This window comes from Ambystoma mexicanum, chromosome 8 (genome assembly GCF_040938575.1).
Source record: "Ambystoma mexicanum isolate Mex_15411 chromosome 8, UKY_AmexF1_1, whole genome shotgun sequence".
Classification (NCBI taxonomy): Eukaryota; Metazoa; Chordata; class Amphibia; order Caudata; family Ambystomatidae; genus Ambystoma; species Ambystoma mexicanum.
In genome coordinates, this window is record NC_090929.1 from 585471104 (window position 1) to 585495374 (window position 24271).

Here is a 24271-nt window from a genome sequence, read left to right on the forward strand (position 1 = left end):
AATTGCCTGAATGGAAGATGATAGGAGGCCAATTACTCTTGCTAATTCTCGCAGAGATATGCGGTTCCTCTGTACGAGTCTCCGAATCTCTCATCGGGTCGACTGTATCTTGGCTACGGGGAGACGGAGCTGCGAATTCTGGGTTTCCACCACGAACACCAGAAATTCCAGACTCTTGGATGGACAAGAATCGATTTCTCCCAATTTATGAGGAAGCCGAAACTGTGTAGTAGGTCGATGGCCAGCCTGACCTGTGAGCTATGAAGATGATGTCGTCTAGGTAGACTATTAGCCTGACCCCGTGCTCTCTTAAACAAGCTACTACAGGCCTTGGTAAATGCCCAAGGTGCTGAGGAGAGCCCCAAAGGTAAACTTGGGCACTCCCAGTCTCAGTTTTTCCAGGAAAACCTGAGATAGCTTACATGCGCCTGGTGTATGGGTACTGCGAGGTAAGCATCCTTCAGATCCAGGCGCACAAGCCAGTCGTTCGGTCTCAAGATGTCCCTGAGCATGTGAATCCCCTCCATCTTGAAATCACGGTAGACAATTAAATCGTTCAGAGCCCTTACATTTATCACCGGGCGTACTTTCTGCTTCCTGTGAACCAGAAATATCGGGCTGAAGAAGCCGTCCTAGCTCGAGCAGGGGTGAATCGCCCGTTTCAAGTATAAACTGTGAATTTCGCTGTCTAGCGCTGACTCGTCTGCTGTTGACATTATTATCGGAGCGGGCCAACCGGCCTGATAGGGTTGAGTGGAAAACTCTTAAGTGCAGGCCGTGCGCTGCATCCCTGACCCAGGCGTTTCCTGACAAGGAGACCCATGCTCACGCAAAGAGAGCTAATCACCCTCCTATGGGCATCTGCGGCGCTGGCGCTGCTATGGGTACACTGACCTGTGGGTTGTTGGTGGGCTGGGTATCTCGCACCTCTTCTCCAGCCACAACCTCTTCCCCGTCCTCTTGAGGGGAAGAAAGTGTCCGAGCGGTCCTGCCAAACGTTGTGCTGATCTCTGGAGTGTTGAGGTCTTCTATCAAACGAGAAACAGCTGGAAGAGCGACCTCTGCCTCGTCCAGCCCTGGAGAAAATGTTTGTAGCGAAAAACACTTTTAATGGAGGCCTGAGCCTTGTCCAAGGCGGTAAAGGTGCCAATTAACTTTGACATCTCCTTCATAAATGGGTCCCCGAAAAGCAAACCCTGGGCCGGGCTGCTGCTCCTGACTCAGTGTCTGCCAACTCTCCGAACTTAGCATTCATTTTGAACAGGATGCCTTTCCGGCGCTCGGCCGAGATGGCACAGCTGGCATTTCCCAGTAGACAAAGTGCTCTTTGAGCCCAACCTGAAAGAATTACTGGATCAATGGGGTCACCGTAATCGATGGCCACCTCAGCTAGGTCCATTATTTTCACCGAGGGACGAGTGACGTCCAGGACTATGTCCTGGCAGGACCTCCAGGCGCGGTCAATACCTTTCCTAGGCTCTTTCACATTTTTACCCAAAAATGTAATCATTTTGGAGTCTTACTCCGGAATCTCTGGGCGGGGGCATTCCGCTCTATGTCTGGCTCTAACTTCTTTGTCTAGAGGCTTACGTAGCATGGCTTTGATGTAATCCGTTGTTCTTGACAACAGTTCCCAGCCGGTAGATCTGGGATGCACTAGATCTTCCGACGCAAACATCACCCTAGAAGGAGACTGTTCCCCGGCTGTCTTCTTGGGGATGGGGGCTGCAGCAATCCCTGAGGTTAAGGGTCGAGACCCTATGGTCTGAACATCTTCGACAGAGGATGAAGGGGACTGATCCCCTACATCAAAGACCCTTTTGGCTTCGTCATCAGTGCCCTGTCCCTGTCCCTCCGGGCTTGAGGGTCTAGTACCCCAGTTGTCTTCCTCAGGGTGAGAGGGTCCATCTAGGGAAGGGGTTTCCTTCCTGTTCATAAAGGCCTTTTTCAGCCAGTCGCTGGTTCTGGCTTACTTGGGGGGGTCGGAGAGTTTTTACTCTTATGAGCCTAATTACATCTCCCATTTGAAAGGTGCCCTCTCTTTTGGGCAGGTGCTCCTCCATGCTGTCCAGGCGTTGCTGAATGGGTAGGAGCATCTCCAAAACAGCTCTCTTAATGCTGGACTCTACAGAAGATCCCAGTACTTTCCTGAGGCTGTCTGCCATAGCCACTTCATCTATTTGATAGGCATCCTCCTCATAGTCTGACCAATCCTGGTTCGCCTTAGGGGAATACTGAGCTGCCATAATGTAAAGCACTGCACCTTTCACACACTTTTTTAAATATATAAAATATTATTATTATAATGTGCCTTCTCTCTAGCCCGCTGTGATTAGATAATGAGGCTATAACAAGTGTCCCAAGCCTCTTCTCTGTGTTGTTATCTCTTTCCTTTTTCCCTTTATTTTTTATTTTTTATATAATCTACTCAAGTTTTGAGAAAAAAAAGGGGGGCACTGCAGTAGTTGGCTTCTGGCGCTTGCAAAAACCATTATGGAAACACAACCGAAATGTGCTTGTGAGCGCAGAAGCTGAAGAAAGGACCAAAAGCTCACTGGAGCTCCCTCTAGTGGCCGCGGGTGGAGCCGCAGCCACAGAAAGACTCCTTGTGGCTTCCCTGTGCTTCAGAGAGCCGAAGCAAAAACGGGAAGAGGAAGAGCCGCGCGAGGCTCCGCTAAAGCGGAGCTTCTTATTTAAATAAATAGAACCGAGCCAAGAGCTCGAAATGCTCACAGCGTTCTCCGACGCCAGCAGGAAGCAGCGGGCGTCAGAGACGCAACAACAGGAGATGAAAGAGGACGCGCAATAGCATACCTCAGAAAAGGAAAAATAAACAAGGACACGCCATCAAATAAGTGTTACAGTGAACGGCTAAGCCATTAATCAATAGGAAATATGAAAAAAAGGCAAATCTATGCAAATATTCAACACTAAATTATGAAATCACAAGTAGCTAAATGAACATGAAATGGACTTATCTCTTGCTGTGAGCAGCAAAGAAAGAGGAAGTTGCATCATATTCAGGACTGTTTGAATGGACAGCTATATGCTTATTGGTGGACTGATGTTACATGTTAGTGACCTTTGCTGAACTCTATTGGAGTCTCCTGGGAAATGGAATTCTTTGGTTCTTGGGACAGTTGCAGACTAATTTCCTGATGTTTATGTGTTATTTAAGGCACCTTCTGTTTGTTACGCATACCTTGGCTCTCAGTAAGGTGCATAAATACTTCCTGCTGAGCTTTTTCTGTTTATAAAATAAAAGAAAGAGAAGCATAATGTGAGCCTCTGGTCTTGACATATAATTTAGCATTGAGTCCTTACCTCTATTCACTGTTGTATCATACAATTGGCACACTATTATGTAGTACTTGTAAACATCAAAAGACAATTCTGCTATCGAACCTCAAAACACACAATACAATGATTGCTTAACTGTGAAATTGGACAGGTTTTTGTGACTTAAAAGTTGTAATATATACAGAAGAGATCAAATAGCTAGATCTTAGAGAAATAATGAAAGGTGTATTGAGTGACTTATTGTTATGACCGGTTCTTGGTCATAGGGTTCACTCCAAGGGACACTCAGGATACACAGGCCAGGTACGCATAGTGGTTACTTTATTAGGGTTCTTCTGTTACAAGGATCAGATGTCATCATAGTTATTAGGAGATAAAGAGGAAAGGGACAGGAGCCCACTGGCTCCCAACACCCAGGCTCACATAATCTAACTGCCTGGGTTAGAACCATTCAACTCTAAACATTCTGACCTCACACTCCACACTCACAGCCACAGTGCTTGTGTGTGCCATGCTGCACAATAGCTGCCTGAAGAGAAATGTTTTACTACTCCATGATGTGGGCATGCCACCCCAAGAGGATGAGGATGCAGTGCATGTGGTAGTTGCAAATGCACGCATTGCCAGAGATGACGTAAGGGATGAAGAATGGCTCGCCAGGGACTTATAGACAATTTCTTCTGACACTTTCCCATGGCACAAGCCATGCACCACTGTGTGCCACTCACCTCTATCAATAAACAGGACAATGACACAATCAGGAATGTCCACGCATTGATGAAGTTTAACAGCACACTATCCCCCAACCTCCTCCCACCACCAACACCTCAGCACACTATCCCCCTCCCTACTCTAACTCCACAGCACACTATCCTCCCTCCCTCCCCCGCAACCAACTCCACAGCACACTATCCCCCTCCCTCCTTTCACCACCAACTCGCCAGCATGACCACTCAGGGCAATACGTGTCTTGTGTGAATTATATCCGTGGCCTCTATCCTCCCTGCCCGCTCCCGGTGATCTTGAGCACAAATGACGCTGGGACTGGCGCATTGGTGTGCTCTGCTGAGACTCCTCTTTGGGAGTCATCGAAGTGGAAGGTATGGAGTATCCCCCCCGGCTATGTTGGAGTGTCACCTCCGTACTCTGGCGGAGGCCCTCTGCGAGTACTGAGACCCTTTCAGTCAACTCCCATGACTCTCTGCTTGTATACTGTCAGAGTGGCGTTATTAGCAGCTACCGCCGCCTGGTTCCTTGTCATGTCCCGCACAATCCTGCAGGGTGGCCCCTTGTAGGCAGACACGGATGGCCTGCAGGTGTTCCAAGTGCGTGTGCCCTATTGCCTCCATCTCCCTCTGTCTCCGCTCGATCTCCTCTAGCCTCTGCAGCATGGTGCTGTTTGGTGGTGTGTGCCGCATGGGAGTGGGACTGTGCTGTGGCTCTGGGCCGTTGTCAGGGGTGCCATAGGAAGGTGTGTCAATGTCCGACTCAGGTGTCTGAGTAAGCTGGCAGTGGTGAGGGCACTCAGGGGTTTGTGGCCCTTCTGCAGGCAGTGACACGGGGCTGGTGTCTCCCTTGTGTCTCCAAAGTTGCCCTGCTTCGAGGTGTGGCCTCGGTTTCAGACCCTCCAGCTGCGGGAGTGGGTGCAGTAGGTCTTGCAGTAGTTCTGATGGGTTGTGGAGTCGATGTTGGCTTGGCCCTGCTGGGTTGGGATGTCTCACGGCAGGACATCCGCCTCGGCATAGCCTGTCTGCGCCTTTGCAGGGTGGGGATGGTGGACCGTGAGGGCCTGGATGTGCCACTCCCAGATGGGCCTGCCCCCTCATCCTCCCAGTCTCTGGGGATGCATGAGTGCCTGCAGAAGACATAGGAAATGTTGTCAGGTATGGTTTCCTCACGTGTGTTGGCATGCAAGACACATTTGCTATGTTACAGAGTGGGACCACACATTTTGGCAGATGGGCATGGTTGGTCAGGGGAGATTGCATGTGGGCTCAGCATTATGGGGATGGTTGCAGATATGAGTGTGTAACACATGGCCAGTTGGTCTTTACCTGTGTGTGGGGAGGGCAGGGTGGCCATGCTGCAGCAGCTGATGTATGGCATGCATGCTTGTGGTCCATCATGCCCCCATATCCCTTCCCCGGGTGGCACTCACTTTGTGGGGGTGGATGTGGTGGCTTACTTCATGGTACATCCGTGGCTCTAAGGGGCACTGCTGTACAACCAGCAGGGTTGCTCTGTGGTGTACAGTGATTGACCAGCTGAGCCCATGTCGGTGTAGGGGGGCGTGTACTTCCCTCTAGCTTGTCTGCAATGCCAACATGAGGCAGGCCAAGTCAGTATCATGGTTGTTCATGCATCACAATCCCGCTGGCACAGGGTGCACCAGCAGGGTGTGTTGTGCATAGCACTTGGATAGGTCACTTGCCAACCCTTCCAGCTGTTTTAATGCTCAGGGGTGCCCTTGGTGCCCCGGCCCATGGCCGCTATGGAGTGTGGCTGAAGTGCCATCCCGTAACTCCACCCTGTTGGCATGCCCAGCTTCTGGGTCTGCTGATATGTATCCCTGTCCACTGGGGTATCATATGCTAGGTTGTCATTTGTGCATGCACTTGTTTGGGGGGAGGCTGACTCACCTCCAGGGTCGGACTGGGACAAGAAATAGGGCTGGACACCCAAGAAAAAGTGGCTCACCCCTCGCCTCACGACCCTTGACCTCTGATGACATCACCAGAAGCGATGTCATTTGGACCCCACCTGAAAGTGACATCCCAGGAAGCGATGAAACATGACCTTTCACCCCTTGACAAAACAGGAGTTTTATCAAATAGGATTAATTGTAATTAAACTACGAAAAATATGGTTAAGATTTCACTAATGTGATATACATTTCATACAGGAATGGATCACCATATGTATCATTAACATCTTTGTGTATAGATCCATATTGTCAAATTAATGTGAATGCAAGCAGATGTCCAAGGCCAAATGATATGTTATTGTATAGTACTTACGCTCAAGCTCTTTTTTATAGAACAGAAACGCCCATAATATCACCCAACCTCTGTTGGTACTCATTTATCGACCTGAGAAGGATGAAAGGCTGAGATGGCCTTGCTGGGATTCGAACCTACAAACTGCAAATCACACACACACGTCACAGCAGCGAGCGCTCAACCCACTGAGCTATCTTATCAGCTATAGTAAAATGAGCAATTATTCTGTAGTGGATACCATTAAACTGGTAACTGAGATTTAACAGACAATTAAGTTAATCCACAGGTCTGGTGCAAAGTTGGCCGCATGCTGCAGCAGCATGTAAATGATGCATGCATCATAATTTATGATGCACACATCATGAATGCAAATCAATCATCAAAGCAAGGTAATGTGTTACTTATGATGAATTCTGCCTTTGTGGGTGCATTTTTTTGTTTCAAAATTATTAATTGAATTTTTTTCAAACTTTTTTTTTTTCAAACTGGCCCAGGTCTGGGCAGAAACCGGCCCCTTGGGACTAAACATGATTTCAGCCCAGCCACGGGCCGAGTGGCAGATGGGCCAATCCAACCCTGCTCACCTCCTGCCTCCTGGCTGCTGGCACTTGCCTCCGCACCTCTGACTCCCTCTATTCCCTCCATATCCAGCACTGTGCTGCACTTTTACCCCCAGGCAGTGAGGACCAGTGGTTCCACAGTGCCTCCTCCAGTCACCAGGGACTCCAGGTGGTGTTGTGACAGCAGGCCACGCACCCTGGCCCTCAGGTCATTCCACCGCTTGCAACAGTCTTCTCTGTCACAGGGTACACTGGCCACTGCAGTCACCTTCTGGCTGATGGCAAACCAGATGGCTGTCCTGCACTGTCCTGTGATCTCACGCTGCTGACTGCCATATAGTTCACCACAGTGAGCAATAACCTCATCTGCGAGGACCACCAGCTCCCCCTCACTAAACTTGGGTTTTTGCCGGCGATTTTCAGTCAGCTTACCTCTGGTCCTCTCCTGAGAAATGCTGGCTTGTTTCCAGGTCTGCGTGGCTGCAGGAAGTGGAGATATTTGTTGGATTGTGTTGTTTAAAATGGCTGCCGCAATGCTTCCTGTTCTGGCGATGATGCAATTTCCGCCAGCACAATTAGCGATTGGATCACCGACGGTAGCGCCATTTGCGCCGATTCTTCAGCGGTAACCCTTACTTCTGCGCTGTTTCCACCAGGTGGTAGTAGCATTAGCACGGAGTGGGCACGCTTTCACGCCAGGTTGTGATGCAGCGCTAATACGGCTGCACGACCTGGTGGTAACATTATTTCCGCTCTGCGGGAATTGCACCGGATTACCGCTATATCTATGAAGATATTGCTTTATTGAAAATGATAATCATTCTTGATGGCCACTTTAAATAAGTGATCCAAGGGAAGCTTTATCTGCCTGTCCTGTCTACATCAGTAGAAGTATCAGACCACCACATTGGAATAGGGAAAACGTCTGGCATTGCCTCGGCAGTCGTGACCTTGTTTGAAGGTTTTCCTCACACAAACAGCATAAACTCATTTTAGCCTAATGTAGTGAAAAAGCTAACATATCACTATGTATTTGGAGATTGGTATTACTACAAAACATCGTAGACGATTACTGCGAGGAAGAAAACCTCGAATGGAAAACAGCGAAACCACACACAAAAATAGACAGGCGGATTGGTATGGGGTATTTATTTAAATGGAGGGTTATGGGTTAAAATAGCAAAACCCTGTTTTACATTCAAGGTTGTCGACCTTGCAGTAAAAAATGCGTTGTTTTCATGTAGATCCTGGAGATTGAGACTTGTTACACTGGACACTATAATGACATTTTGCATTACCTTATTTGTCTAGCAGGAGGGAGAAGCCATGTATTACTGCAACACCTGCAACCAGCCCCTCTGCACCAAGTGTCGAGAAGAAACCCACAAAGCGAAAATGTTCTCACGTCATGAAATTGTCTCGCTGACCAAACGCACAAAGGATATCCACAAGAAATGCTGTGAGTAGTTTGTTACACTGTCCTCTCTTTCTGCTAAAAATATATTAACATTTCAATAAAGCATTACGTCCACAGCCTACCTGCCCACACCGGAAGTAGTTCTTAATGCTGCTGACCTCTTAGTTGCCTGGAGTGCATTTGACAATCAGCTGTACTGCAAATCAAGGAGAGAGTTGATTTGAACCTACACTCCCTGCAACATTAGCAGGGTGTCAAATGGCTCTTCATACAAGATGTTAAAAGTGACTTTACACTATTAGGCTTCAACTCGAAATTCACGTGCTGTTGGCGTTGTCATCTTCAAAGGGCCACCAATGCTCTCGCACTTCAGAAACTAGCCTTCCTAGAACTTTCTCGTATTTCTCTTTAATTCCCAAATTGTCTTAATTCCTCCCATATCAAAAACAAATCACCAGTGATTATTTTGGCAGACTGCAATTACTTAGCAAATGAAAGCCCCTGCTTGCTCCAATATACTTTAAGACCCCCTTTCTCCTTTTGCTTGACACATTTAACTCTATGTTGGTGTGCCTATGAATGTTCTCACTTCTACGTGCACCCTACGCTATAAGGCCACGAATAGAAACAAACGCTTGACATGACCAATGATCAACCAGCTCTTAAATGAGCTAGCGCAGGTTTACATCGGTCGATTAGGCGCCAATTAATTGTGGTCCTTCTGTTATACACAGACAGCACAGCTCTACAATTCCCTGAGAGGTGGCATGTGTTACTCTTAGGGGTGAGAATAGCAATTCTCAAATGTGTACTTCTCATAGTCAGAGCCACATTTTCAGGTACATACCTTTACAACAATGCAATTGTGGCCAATGCTGTTTCAGTATTGCATGGCAGAGGACGGGGAATGATAGCCTATGAGTGGGTAAGGACAAGAAAGGAAATCAGGATTGCCCATGGGGCTGATATAACCTGAAGGGAAAGCCAAGAGAAAAGTGGCACTTCAGAATAAATAAAAGGGTACTTGAGACCATAAATTGAAGAGAACCGGGTCGGCTTCCTAACCGAGACCGCGCTTTTAGAACTCAAATCCAAGCTAATGTCCCGTATGGATCGTAAGGAAGCATCATTACTTATGCTACTGGATCTTTCAGCGGCTTTCGACCTGGTGGACCATGACATCATGGCCAGCAGGTTGTGTGAATTAGCTAATTTCTCCCCCCTTGAATGCAAATGGGTCTCATCATTCCTTAACAACCGTGATAGCAGAGTCTTTTGCAGCATGGCAGAAATCTGAATCTGTCACAATCACCTGCAGTGTTCCCCAGGGTGCCTGCACCTCCCCCTTTTTTTATAATATCTTCACAGCTCCTCTGTTCGCAATGCTTCACCATGAGTACATAATATTCACCAACTATGCGGATGACACTCAATGTGTCATCCCGCTCTCTGGTTCTCATGGTACAAAAAACTTGCCATCAATAGAGTTTTTACCCTAATTGAAAACTGGATGGTCCACAACAAGCTGGCCCTGAATAAATCAAAAACTAAGCTGCTTGTCATAGGATCCGCACACACTATTAATAAACTCGGCACTCAATATGATAACTTTCAGATGGGAGAAGAATCTATCATGCCCCTAAAAAAGGTAAAAACATTGGGAGTGACCTTCGACTAACATATGACTATGAAACAACATGTTAGTAGTCTGGTTTGGTTTCATCATGTGCCTATTATATCAAACTCTTAGCGCATTTAAGGCCCCTTATATCTCAGGATAATTCAGAGACCATCGCTAGAGCGATAATATGCTCAAAAATAGACTACTGTTCTAGTCTCCTTATGGGACTTAATAAATCTGATTGTAACAGACTGCAAGTATGCCAAAATGGGGCAATCAGAGCCGTCATGAAACTTAAATATAGATACCACGTGTCGACGGCAAGACGCAAACTCCACTGGCTGCCCGTAGAGTCCAGAATTCTATTCAGGACTTTGACTCTAGTACATAAATGCAGATCTGGTAACATGCCTGAATAGCTGCAACAGCTCCTTACCATGAGAAATAACACCAGAACGTTAAAGTCTAATAATCGGCATCTCTTGTTTGAACCGAAATGCCGTACCACCAGAGTGGCCAACTCAGCTTTCTTTTACATTGGACCGAAGGTCTGCAACGCACTACCAATGGACATGAGATGCATTGAGTCACTTGAAATTTTTAAGAAAAGGTTGAAGACTTACCTCTTTAACTAATCTATGTACAGTTTGTATCTGAGTACTTCCCCTTTTTAGCTTTTTACGCCTGTTACTTCCTAATTTTTGTTACTTGTCGTATATGTCTTGTAGCGCCCTCACACCTTAGGGTCTATGGCCGCGCTATATAAATGTAATAAAGTAAAGTAAAGCAAAATGTATGTAGGAAAGTGGGAAAAACGTAGGCTATTGGGAGTGCACTGAAATTAGTAGTGGAGCTTGGTGAAGAGGACATTTGAAGTGTGTGAGGAAGAAGGGCCTATTTGCTGGAGACTTTAAGTGCCACCAAACTCTCGTTGCATGCAGGGTTCCATGTGAGTACACTGTGGCACCAAACACGGTGATACTAAGGGTCTGATTCACAGAGCCTTTTCCAATGGGGTTGTACCATTATAAAACAATTCTGTGAATCAGGCTCTAAATATTACAGCAAAACTATTGCACCTCCTAATGTCATTGATGCCCTCTACCCTTTCCTTTTTACTGGAAGAATCGGGTCCCCACTTCACTCAATTCTCCCCACCTGCTAGTCCCGACTCCTTTCTCACTGTGTTACCCTCAACAATATTGTCCCTGTCCTAACAATATTGTTACGCGATATGAATCGCCACAATATTAAATGCCCGATTCAGTGAACTTTTACTATAGGGGATTGGTGGGGTGGCAAAGAAATGTTGGGCATGGATGAGCAGACAAGTAAGGTTAAGAGAGTATAAGGAAATAGGAAAGTGTAATTAACACATTTCACTTCTGATGTACCCACACATAGTTCATTTTAATGTATGTCATCCAGTGGTGGAAGTGTACAAAAAGAAGTAGTGGAACTATGTTCCCTGCTGGCCTGCCCCCGGTCCCCACAAACCCCATAGCCACGCCCCCTCCCATGAATAATACAAACCACCAAACACAAACCACCAAACACATGCGGCTGCTGTTTAAGGGAACGTTCAGTGGAGTGCACTGAAGTGCAAGTTTCAACTTCTTCCTACACTTTTATTTTAAAACAAAACCATTCCGCAATGGTTTCTTTTTAACATAAAAGTATGAGAACAGTAAAACTTAAACTTAAAACCTTTGGGGAAGAAGGATAGCTCAGGGGCAACACACGGTGAAACACGGGTTCAAATCCCGATCCCGCGCTTAGAAACCCATTAAGCGGGTTATAAATTTAAAATAAAAAACAATAATATTTTTGTTAAAGTTGCTAAAGTTGTGGAGCACTGCTTCCAACCGCTGCCGCCCACTTCGACCACTGATGTCCCCCTCCCAAAAATACAATGATAGGAAATTACACCTGAAACTACTCCTGAAAAAAGCGCCTGCTCAGAACATGGACAAATCAGAAGTTAAGAGCTTCACAGCAGGCCAATATCAATGAAGCAAGATTTGACAGTTCCTGCAACAGCCCACAACTGTAAACTTGACAAAAATAGGGAGTGTGGGAAAAGCTTCAAAATGACGAAACTACCACATTCTGTGAAATGCAACATCTTGAATTGAGCATTACAGCATACTCTTGTGTTCATGCAAATATCTGTACTTATATCAGTTGCCCTGTTAAATCGCAGCAGACGCCGCCCCTCCTCACCCCCCAGTGTCACCCCAAAGCAGGCGGCCCATCAGCCTGCCTAAAAGTCACTATGGCAGCAATTCAGCAGAGGAGGAGGGGAAGAGAGTGTGGAGACTGTACAGAGCATGAGTTTACAAGCCCACATCTTCACACACCTAGACCAGACAGACCAACAGATCCTCTATACATACCTACCTACTGCACAGAAAGATAATTACATCCATCCCCTGTGTTGAAACCGCTCTCTGTCCTCCACTTCTGTTCCAGTGGCATGTACCAGAATGCTATGGCATTAGCAAACGGCATAACACATCCCTTCTTCACCCGCATCCTCTCCCAGGTCACACCTACCATGATTCGATCGATGTGCCAATCCATCATACCTACCCATAACCTTGCTGTCTTCCACGCCACACAAGGTAGGTTTTAAGACACAGATGAGTCCCCTAGGTGATGGATGCTTTGGACTGCACAAACATAATCTTGCACCACCCTGGAATTAAGAGCAGGTCTCCTGTAAGTGGCACGCAGAGCACAGCATGAATGTGCATATTGTCTTTGACCCAGGTGTGTGTGAGATTCACTGGGTCAACGCATGAATTCATGATTCAATATTCTGCACATCATGGAGGGACTGCAACAACTCGGGCCACTGATGTTGGGTATGTGCATGTTGCCACACCTACAACGAAATGCATGTTATCACAGACCTACAAAATCTGCAACCTTATCACACATCACTCCTTGCCCATATCTCTCTCATAACACACAGAGGTGAGGGGATATGTCCTGTACAACCAATCATCTCAATACTTTCAAATTTGAGCATAAGATTACTAATTGATAGAATAGGAATCATATTATTTAGACACACAATTGTACCATAGAAGAGAATTAAATAGCCATGACCTTACACTAAAGAATGTCTATGTAGAACAATGTGGCTGCCATTATCATGGCAAGTCCTGGTTCCTGATCAACAGACACGTCTCACTTTTTGTCAAGCGCTTCAGAAAAGCATGTGCACACTCACAGAGGATGCTTAGAAAGGGAATTTTGTAGACACTCAAGGAATATCACAAAATGTTGGCGCAAGCACAGGCCGTCTGTTTACTCTTCCCCTCTTTCTTATAGGTGACCCTGGATACCCACTAAGACTGTGGCTCATGCCCTTGCTGCAGCAACCTGTGACCCCACGATAGCAGTGATTTAATGAGTCACACGTACAAACTCTTAACCCCATTGAGCAAATGTATAGTGTGCTGAAAAACATGTGCCTACATCAGAAATGGTTGGGGTGGTTTTAATATATATGTTTGACATGTACCTCATTCACATTATGGGCCTCATTAAGACCCGGGCAGTAAGGGATTACTGGTGCCAGTAAGGGCACCGGTACCGGTAATCCCTTTGCACCCTATTACGAGTTCCCTTTGCGGGTCCTCCATTAACGCCTGGTTTTACCAGGCGTTAAGGACGGGACCCGCAAAGGGACTTTGGTGCTAATAACGGTACCGCAATTTGCGGTACCGTTATTAGCGCCTTCCCCATTCCCATTGAGCCCTATGGGGGCTCAAATGGGAATGGAGAAGGGCCCTGGTGAATGGGGAATTACAGCTCTGCCAACCTTGGAATGGGCCGGTAATAGCTCCATTCACCAGGCGGAGTCGGTGAGGTTTTGGAGGCAGCCATGGCTCTAATAGCGCCATGGTTACCTCCAACCTCGTAATGAACCCCTATGTGTTGCATTCTGCACAACATTTTCATTAGGTGCAATATGCACATGTTGGATATTGATGGTGATGAGGATGATGACGTAGCTGATGTGGCAGATGAACATTGTTGAGGAGAATGCAAAGACAAATGGAGACTACCCCAAGTTAAAAGTGGAGAGGCACCAGAATAATTCATCACTTTATTCATAACGTGTGCTTTTCACAAGCTATCATTACAAGGATGCACTTATGGCAGTTGTCCATGATTTCTTCGAATCAGACATTTCCAAGGGAGAAAAAAACGAGTCATTTAAGCGAAAATTACTTTTGTTTTTTCTCCTGCTGATATTTCTGGCAACCTGCAGCCCGCCGACGTCCTACATACCTTTTGGCGGCACACTTCGCTGTGTGCCGCGGACTTCTTTTTTTTAACACTTTATTGTTTATGTCGGGGGCCATCCTCGCATCCCCAATGCGATTATAGTGACCAAGGGTGCAGCGAACACCCCCTCAACTCCCTCTCCCCTTGTTCACTACAATCCATCCGAATGGGCCATTTATTTGAAATGTTTGGCTGTTAGTAATGTTCGTTCAGCCTAAATTCGAATAAATATCCCATTCGTTTTTTTCACCGATCATTTCTACTTATGTGCATGGGAACCGGCACTGCAGGGTCCTTTTTTTTCGTTCTTTTTTTAAACACTTTATTGTTTAGGTCGCGAGGGACATCCCCCGCAACCCCCGATGCAATAATAGTGACCAAGGGCGCGGGGGACACCCCTGCAACCTCCCTCTGCCTTTGTTCGCTATTATCAAACCGAATGGGATATTTATTCAACATTTTCGGCTGTTTGTATTATTCGTTCAGCCGAATTTCAAATAAATGTTCCGTTCGTTTTTTTCCCATTAATTTCTATGGATTTCCTTATGGCACAGAAGTAATTACCTGTTCCCTTGAGAGACAGCACTCCCCAAATGCCATATCATGTCACACATATTAGGAACCATCATGTGAACTGACCCAAAGACTGGGTGTTGAACAATTTTGAATTGACAAAAGGAAATGCTGAAAGATTCAATGCCAAAACACTATGGGCCTCATTCTATGGTTGCCCGTATGAAATCCTATTTCCTGCCATGCCGGTGCCGAAACTCTGGCTGATTCCGTATTGACGCGGACGCACTTTCCGGCATGCCGTAAACATGTGGCACAGGCATGCCAGAAATACCAACAACCCCTCCTCCCCAAAATGCCAACACCGATAACAACAGTGCTGCAATTACCGTTACCGGAAATACAGTGTTCGCTGGAACAGGAAATCAATTGTCCGTTGGCCATCACTAAAACACAATCCATTGCAATCCTGACAGCACAGGCAACATACCACAATCCTGAGAACAGAGCCACAAACATCAACATGGCATCAAAAGTCTGTGCGACCCAGAGCCGCAAGCCATGCTTCAGCGAGGCAGAGCTGAACATGTTGTCGGACTCCATAGTCCAGCATGCTGATGAACTTTTCCCAACTGACCAGCGCAGGCAGGCCCAGCTGCGGAAGAAGACCATCTGGGAGGAGGTTGCCCAGAAAGTCACAGCAGCTGGCACAACTCCCCGCACTGTGTGAGACTGCCACAAGAGGTGGGACGAGCTGCACTTGAGGGTGCCCAACCTCCTCTCGGCCCAGCGCAGACAGGGCATTGCCACAGGTGGCAGCGCATCCCCAATCCACCTGCTGTCCTGAGAGGAGACTTGCAGCAGTGTGCTGCACCTTGAGGCAATAGAAGGGGTCGGTGCTGCGGAGGCCGGAGCCAAGACATCTGAGGAGGCTGGTGAGTACACGTAACCCCATTGTCACATCGTCCTCCCTGTACACCCTGCACCCACTAAAGCAGCAAAATGTGTCAAGTGCATCGTGCACAACACCAATAGAGCCCGAACCACCCCGCAGCCCCCCGAGACGTGCAACCGGGGGGCAAACCCCGACATACACCTTCCCCCAAAACCTCACTCATACCATAGATACACCTAGAACATACCACAGGCACCCTGTACTGCCAACAGAACATGCTTCTGCGGCCACTCAGACACATCTACCTACCACAGCAAAATGGGCGTGTGTCCGCCGTGCTAGCCCTGGCACAAAGTCACGTCAGTGCTAAGCCCCTTCACCACCCACAAATGACCAGCGTCACACACCAAGAACACATGTGACTCCCTTGTCCCAGCCAGCCCGACCCATGAGCACAAATTGCCACCTATCCCTGTAAGTGCTACAGGCAGCAGGCCCATGGCGACCCCATCCATTGCACACCCCTCCCCAACACAACATCACACAACATGTGGGCCACATCCCTAACACCCTACCCAGCAATTGTCAGTATGCCATGACAGTATCTCCGGCACACCACCCTACCATGTACGTACATCACACATCCAACCGCACAGAATGCATGACACAAGCATGTGTGTGCCATGTCCCCCACCATGTCCCTGAAACAGCACCATCAGCCCATCAGAAAAAATCCAAAGCATGAATCTCTACCTCATCAGTCCACACTTATCACTGACGACCGGCCTTTCTGACTCCTTCAGGCACATCATCTGGCAATGAGGAGGCCCATTCAAGCCACATAAGGGGCAGCAGCCATCGACGCCGACGAACACAACGGACGACCACCATCACCACCTCAACCCAGTACTCCTGAACCTCAACAGACACAACTGCAACCCCAGCTGCATCCATCGAGCAACCTCAGACCCCACTGGTGCAACCAGTCCAGCCAGCTCAGGCCCCACTGGTGCAACAAGTCCAGCCACCTCAGGCTCCACCAGTGCAACCAGTCCAGCCACCTCAGGCCCCACTGGTGCAACCAGTCCAGCCACCTCAGGCACCACTGGTGCAACCAGTCCAGCCACCTCGGGCCCCACAAACTGCACCCACCCCGGTAGCCCCAGCTGCAGCAGTGCCACCACCACCACTGCAGCCACAAGGCCATGCACATGCATGCATTGTAGAGGACACAGCTGATGATGGTGCAGTGGACACGGGTGGGAGATACCACCAACCACAACATTGATGAGCCCCTGCTATTCAGCCGCACGGTTCCAATTAGCCCACAATGCCCACTCTTACCCAGTGCGATGGCCGACTCAGCCGAATGGAACAACGTTAGGATGCCCTGACAGCCCTGGTGCAGCAGCACCTCCAGGAGGCGCAGCTCATGCGCGACAGCGTCCAGGCCAGTGGACGCCATCATGCCAGTGCACTTGGCTGCTGTACACGTGCTATTGTACTGATGTCAAGGATGGTACGGGAGGGGAACAGTGTTATGTTGTTTATAGTAGAGACAATGGCCATGTTCCCCCAGGTCTTCCTGGACCGACGGCCCACAGCACTCCCCACGCACCATCCACAAGCACAACACCTGCTAGTTAGGTGCAGAGCAGCCCAAGATGGCATTCAATGTGGATAGCCCACTCCACACACAGCCGCACGCCTGACCCGAAAAGGGGACGAAAATAGCCCTTGGACACATATGTGCCCTGTCTGTGACTTGTGCAAATCATCATTGCTGAACATGACAGGAGTTGCGGGGAGGGAAAGTTGGGGAGGAGCAGTGGGGAGGGCTAGTTGGGGAGGGGCAGTGGTGAGGGATAGTTGGGGAGTGGGAGTGGGGAGGGATAGTTGGGGAGAGGGAGTGAGCAGGGATAGTATTGCCAGTTAATTCGTTACACATTTGTAAATATTTTCATAGATTAAATTACAGTTGGTGTTGTATAAAAATCATGACTGGGCATTGATTTTCAGTGTAAGTGAGTGAATTATTTACTGTGCAGTCCCCAGTGCGCTAGCTGTCCTGTGCCACGTGTGTGTGTCAAGTGATCAGAAGTAGTGGTTAATAAGTTCCTCTCATGCAACACGGCCATCTATGCCATCACGGCGCTGTGCAATTGGCAGCTCATCATCACTCACATCCTCCTCTGCCTCTGGTGCGTGCATGTCTATGTCGGGGGGCAGTGGGACATTGCACCTGATACACATGTTGTGCAACATGGCACAGGCAAGGACTATCTTTCCCACCTTCACAGGGCTGTACCTAAGTGCACCCCCTGATCTACCTAGGCAGTGGAAGCTCGCCTTTAACAGGCCAAATGCCTGTTCAATTGTACAACCAGTACGGATAAGGACACAGTTGTATCCCTGCTCTTGCTGTTTGTGTGGTTGCCTCATGGGGGTCATCAGCCATGGTATCAGGGGATAACCAGCATCACCTGCATGGGAGCAACAGAAAGTGTAGAATGTCATACTTCTGGCTATATCATGTTGGTACAGTCTGAATAGTGTTCACTAAACAATGCAAAATTGCACATGTAAAATGCTGGTTACGTACCATATGTCCTATTTTGGGTACTAGAAATGTGCATTGTGAATATGCGTGGTGGGTGTGTGGTCTGCAGTGCCTTCGACATGGCCCATTCACAGCCAACATGAACTCTGACCCTTTCGCTACAACTCACACAAATGAGACTTATGTTTGTGTTATTATTGTGGTAAAATGCAATAATACTATTATGTCCAAGGGACTGAATCATAGATATGTGTGGCGAATCATTTCAACTTCCAATGTGTATGCGCACTTCAAACAGGCAGGGGACCTGGCTAATTGGTGTGCGGGTTATAGACAAAAGGGCACTCAGAATGCAGTTAGCAGGGTGCAGCCCTAACAGACTAGTATTGTATCACAAAAGAGGGCAACACACAACTGTATGTCATTAAAAATAGGCAGTAGGAGACACCCATTAGGTTTAAGGCAAAAGACACTAACATTAAGTGGCCAATGAGATGCAGGGTCAGTCGAAAGACAGTAGGATAGTGAAGAAAAAACTGTCTAAACCTATCCTACCCTTAAGGTTTTAAGAGAAAACCCTATCCCTAGGAAGCGATGATGTGCTGCTTACAAATAGGGGGAGACAGTAAAAGAAGTCAAAAGAGAATTCATTTTTGAAAAAACAACAACATGAAGGTTGTTGAACTCCCGAAAATCCTTGGTCACTGTAGGTCCTCCCAGAGGAAGAATGGGCACAAAAAGGGGAAGGATGTAAAAATAAAAGTAAAGTTTACACCTTGGTCTAGAAAACCAAATGAATGGGTACGAATCTGGACTGTCTATTATGGGTACATTACACCTTTACTATCCCATAGACAGGTCGAGATTTCCCAAGGTGACTCTAAAAGTAAAGTTATAGAGGAAAAAAGCTCAGCACCATGTTATTGTATTGCTGTAGTCCAAGCTAATTAGTCCAGCTAATATCCCCTGGTGGGGATGAGGTGAGCCAATTTCAAGTGAAGACAAAACGTGAAGACAACATATAGGTCACGTTAGCCATTCCTATTAGGTGTTTAAGTAGTAGGAAGGGACGTGAGACCTCATAAAAAGACATAAAACAGGTTGTGCATGGTAAAGGTAGAGTATGTTTTGGTTCTCCACCATGTAACAACCACCGTCTACCGGTTTCAGTGGTATAGTTTTGGTGTAACCACTTTCATCAGGACAGTCTTCTAAAACAAGGGGGGAATTTTTCTTTAGCAATGCTCAATATTCCATCACCATATTGCTGCCATGGGGTTTTAAATACTTTACCCCATTTTCTAGTGCCAGTGCAGGAAGGTTCATGAGAAAAACCTATGGGAAAACAAAGCAAAAAGGCCAAAGTCACTCCCCATATACTGCCATACTCACTAAATGCTTTAGAGGCAACAGGGCAAGTCACTGCATCTCTTTTCATAAGTCCATGAAGACCAAAATTAGGGATGCTTTATGCACCATAGAGATACAAACAGATACAAGTTTTAGTTCAGATTCATAACTAATAGATTATATGGTTTATGGTATGTTTTTTAATTATTTTTTATCTTTTATCACACAAAGGTTAAAAGCCCTGTGGTCTTGTTATAAACGACCCCACATTTATCATTATTAGATAACTTAATATCAACTGCAGAATGTAAGGCCATGCCTGCAGGCAAACATATTGAATATATCAAATGAGAGAGGGGTAAACTGCCAATCAGTTAGCCGGACCGAAAACGCTATCTGACTGACCTTAACCACTGCAACAAGATGAATTCAAAAGATGTCGTGCATCTAGACGGCAGGAGCACATAGATCTAAACAGGATCAGTGTGCATTGCGTTGTGCTGAAATAATGAAAAGGAAAGGCACAGTCACTAAGGACATATAAATGCTGAGGCCGCGCCTAACACACCTCAGATGGTAAAGAAAACTGAAATGAGAGTCCCTTCTAGGGTGGCAGGGTTAGAAAAGCAAAGAACCAAAAAGGGGGGTGGGCGGGCCATCAGTCCCAGGCGTAGTGATCTCTATACTCTGGTCACGGCTTAACCCTGCTGAACTATTGTTCAAACCCCGCTCTCTCACTGCTCACCAACGATAGTGGGGGAACGGGTAAAACAGCAGGAAAGGCAGAATGTTAGCAAAAAGGGGTCAGTCCGAGTGTACTTACTCGTATTTTCCGACACAGCACAACTGTAGAAACCCCCGAGACTACGGGGAAGCTGTGGTCGGATGAACACGTAAATGGAGTCAGCGCGATGTCACGTGATTGTCGTCACGTGAACATCTCTAACGCTCCATTCCACGTACCCGAACCGGAAGTACAAGTCCCCGTGCACATCAGCCAAATCAAGGCCTGTCAGTCAGGCAAGGCCAGGCAGTGCATTGGGCTTAAAAAGCCATGGGGAAACCGAGCACACAGCGCCGGCAAAAGTGAAACTGATCTTAATGTCGGCGAATGTGCCCCCATTTATACCGCTTTTATCAGATTCTACGAGGGGCAAAGGTTGAACAGGATGAACCTCGAAGCATGGTGTTCATAACGTCAAGGCCCGAATAGTTATGTGGTCATGGACCATTAGTTTGAAGTGTGTTAACAGTAGAAAAACACTTTTCCACTATGAATACACAAGTCATGTGCCAATGCAGACACATATCAAACTAGGAAAATATTATAAGCCAAAAATAGCATAAAGTAGCAAGAACAAATGGCAAGAACAAATGGGAGTGACAGAAGATAGGAGGTAATACTTCCAAAGTGATGTGTTTTTTCTTAACGGGACCACGTCAGTTATAGAATCGTAGACAGAGCTTGCCAAGGGATGGTTTCGTTCAAACCCCTTGAGTCTGTCTTTAGACGAAAGATCCAATTCTGCTCACGTTTCAGGAGCATTCTCGAAATGTCACCTCCTCTTCTGGGACATTTCACCTTTTCTACAATATTCCATCTAACGTCCTCTTGTCTATGTTTTTTAGCCACAAAGTGGGCTACCAAGGGTGCATTTTTCCGCCTTGTCCTAATACAGGACATATGTTCCTGTATCCGTTTTTTTATGGCTCTACTGGTAATCCCTATGTAGACCAGATTACAGGGACATGTGACCATATAGATGACATTTGTTGTATTGCAATTGGTCAAAGTATTCTGTTTCCAGGGAGTGCGGAGGCCCAGTTCCAAACTCTTCGTACGTGATGTCAGATTGCATATGTTACACTTGCCACATGGTGTATGTCCAGTAGCCGGTGTGGTGTTCCATAGGGTAGTTGGTGTATCATCCCCCTGTTCTTTATAGGAATGCACAAGGATATCCCTAATGCTTTTTCTTTTTCTGATGGCAAAACGAGGAGGGGCAAGATCTACTGCTCCAACATTCAGGATTGGCCAGAGTTTGAGGATTTCCCTTTTGATTTGATTTACTTTGGAGGAATATCCAAAGATAGCTGTTATTTTTTGTTGTCCATCCGGGCGCTTTAACTGTTGTAATGTAACTTCCCGGGGGATATTCCTAGCCCATTTTCTGGCTTGTCTAATGATTCTATTTGGATATCCTCTTTCCAAAAGACGTTCCTTCAGTATAAGGGATTGGGTGTCGTATTCCTGGGGGCTAGAACAATTCCTCCTGTATCTTAGGAACTGCCCAAAGGGCAAATTCTCTCTCAAGCTTTTTGGATGAAAACTAGAATATTGTAAAAGGGAGTTTTGGTCTGTGGGTTTTCTAAAGACCGTCGTCATCAACACTCCAGAGTTGGCACTTATCTCCACATCTAAGAATTGTGTGGTATTTTTTGCTGCACTATAGGTGAACCTCAGAAATCTATTTCTGGAAATGATCCAAAGTATGAATTCATTCAGAGCGGCTTCATCCCCTGTAAACACTAGGAGTATGTCATCAATATAACGAGCCCATACTGTGATGTTATTCAAGTATGGGTTTGTGTGGGGATATATGTGTGTTTCCTCGAAATGAGTCACATATAGATTGGCCAATGATGGGGCAAAAGTCGCCCCCATGGCCGTGCCCGAGCACTGTTGAAAGAATGTTTCCCCATCAACAAAAACATTTCTGGTTAGTGCTATATTTCTGTTAGTTGTAGGATAAACGGGGCTGGCATTTTCAGGTTATCCCCCATTTCTTGTAGGGTTTTTTCCACTATACGTAGGGTATCCATCTGAGGGATGTTGGTATACAACGCCTCTATATCGAGAGTCACTAGGAATTGTGTTGCTGGATTGGATGGTAAATCCTGCACCAGCTTCAGAATGCAGGTGGTATCCTTCAAGTAGGACCGCATCTTGGGAATTTCAGGCCTCAAGAAAAAATCCACAAATTCCGAGAGTGGCTCTAAAATAGATTGTATTCCTGCCACAATCGGACGGCCCGGAGGAGGTGAAATTCCTTTATGCACCTTGGGTAGTGCGTAGAATGCAGGCAATATCGGAAATCTGGGACATAAGAACGCTGCTTCTTGAGAACTTATGTGGCCTTCACATGCCGCTTCTTCTACAATCCCTGTAATCTGGATGCGCAACTCCTCTGTAGGATCACGAGGAAGAATTTGATAATGTGTTCTGTTATCTAGTAATTTTTTCACCATTAGTTTATAGTCGACGCTGTTCAATATGACTATAGAGCACCCCTTATCTGCTGGTTTTATTGTAATAGCCTGATTTGTACTGAGACCCCGAAGGGCTTGCCGTTCTTCCATGGAGATGTTCTGGAAATTGGTTTCTTCCTTCCCTTCAATTAGTTCCAATTTTTTGAGGATAGCCTTCTGAAATGTAATTGATTCTCCTGAGATGTTCTGAGGGTAGAAGCTAGATCTGGGGTGTAGCCCAGTTGTATCTTTTCTATCAATATCCCGTTCTATGTCTCGTTCGCCAAAATGTTGTCGATGCTTTTCAGACACGCTTAGATGTAGCTAAACTAATGAGAATAATTCGCCTTAAACAACAAAGAACAAAGAAAAAGCATTAGGGATATCCTTGTGCATTCCCATAAAGAACAGGGGGATGATACACCAACTACCCTATGGAACACCACACCGGCTACTGGACATGGCAAGTGTAACGTATGCAATCTGACATCACGTACGAAGAGTTTGGAACTGGGCCTCCGCACTCCCTGGAAACAGAATACTTTGACCAATTGCAATACAACAAATGTCATCTATATGGTCACATGTCCCTGTAATCTGGTCTACATAGTGATGACCAGTAGAGCCATAAAAAAACGGATACAGGAACATATGTCCTGTATTAGGACAAGGCGGAAAAATGCACCCTTGGTAGCCCACTTTGTGGCTAAAAAACATAGACCAGAGGACATTAGATGGAATATTGTAGAAAAGGTGAAATGTCCCAGAAGAGGAGGTGACATTTCGAGCATGCTCCTGAAACGTGAGCAGAATTGGATCTTTCGTCTAAAGACAGACTCAAGGGGTTTGAACGAATCCATCCCTTGGCAAGCTCTGTCTACGATTTTATAACTGATGTGGTCACGCTAAAAAAAAACACATCACTTTGGAAGTATTACCTCCTATCTTCTGTCACTCCCATTTGTTCTTGCCATTTGTTCTTGCTACTTTATGCTATTTTTGGCTTATAATATTTCCTAGTTTGATATGTGTCTGCATTGGCACATGACTTGTGTATTCATAGTGGAAAAGTGTTTTTCTACTGTTAACACACTTCAAACTAATGGTCCATGTCCACATAACTATTCGGGCCTTGACGTTATGAACACCATGCTTCGAGGATCCTCCCTGGTGTTCATCCTGTTCAACCTTTGCCCCTCGTAGAATCTGATAAAAGCGGTATAAATGGGGGCACATTCGCTGACATTAAGATCAGTTTCACTTTTGCCGGCGCTGTGTGCTCGGTTTCCCCATGGCTTTTTAAGCCCAATGCACTGCCTGGCCTTGCCTGACTGACAAGCCTTGATTTGGCTGATGTGCACAGGGACTTGTACTTCCGGTTCGGGTACGTGGAATGGAGCGTTAGAGATGTTCACATGGCGACAATCACGTGACATTGCGCTGACTCCATTTACGTGTTCATCCGACCACAGCTTCCCCGTAGTCTCGGGGGTTTCTACAGTTGT

At 46.6% G+C, this 24271-nt stretch overlaps 1 protein-coding gene across 3 annotated transcripts in view; it reads left to right on the forward strand.

Annotated features, from left to right (window-relative positions):
• Positions 1–24271, forward strand: part of RNF207 (ring finger protein 207) — a 1212833-nt gene that overhangs the window by 325701 nt on the left and 862861 nt on the right. For 2 of the 3 annotated variants that reach the window (XM_069610286.1, XM_069610288.1), the window contains one exon: positions 8171–8318. In XM_069610286.1, the coding sequence (XP_069466387.1) occupies positions 8171–8318 (148 nt within the window). The remainder of the gene's footprint in view (positions 1–8170; positions 8319–24271) is intronic. The other variant, XM_069610287.1, reaches the window with a different exon arrangement.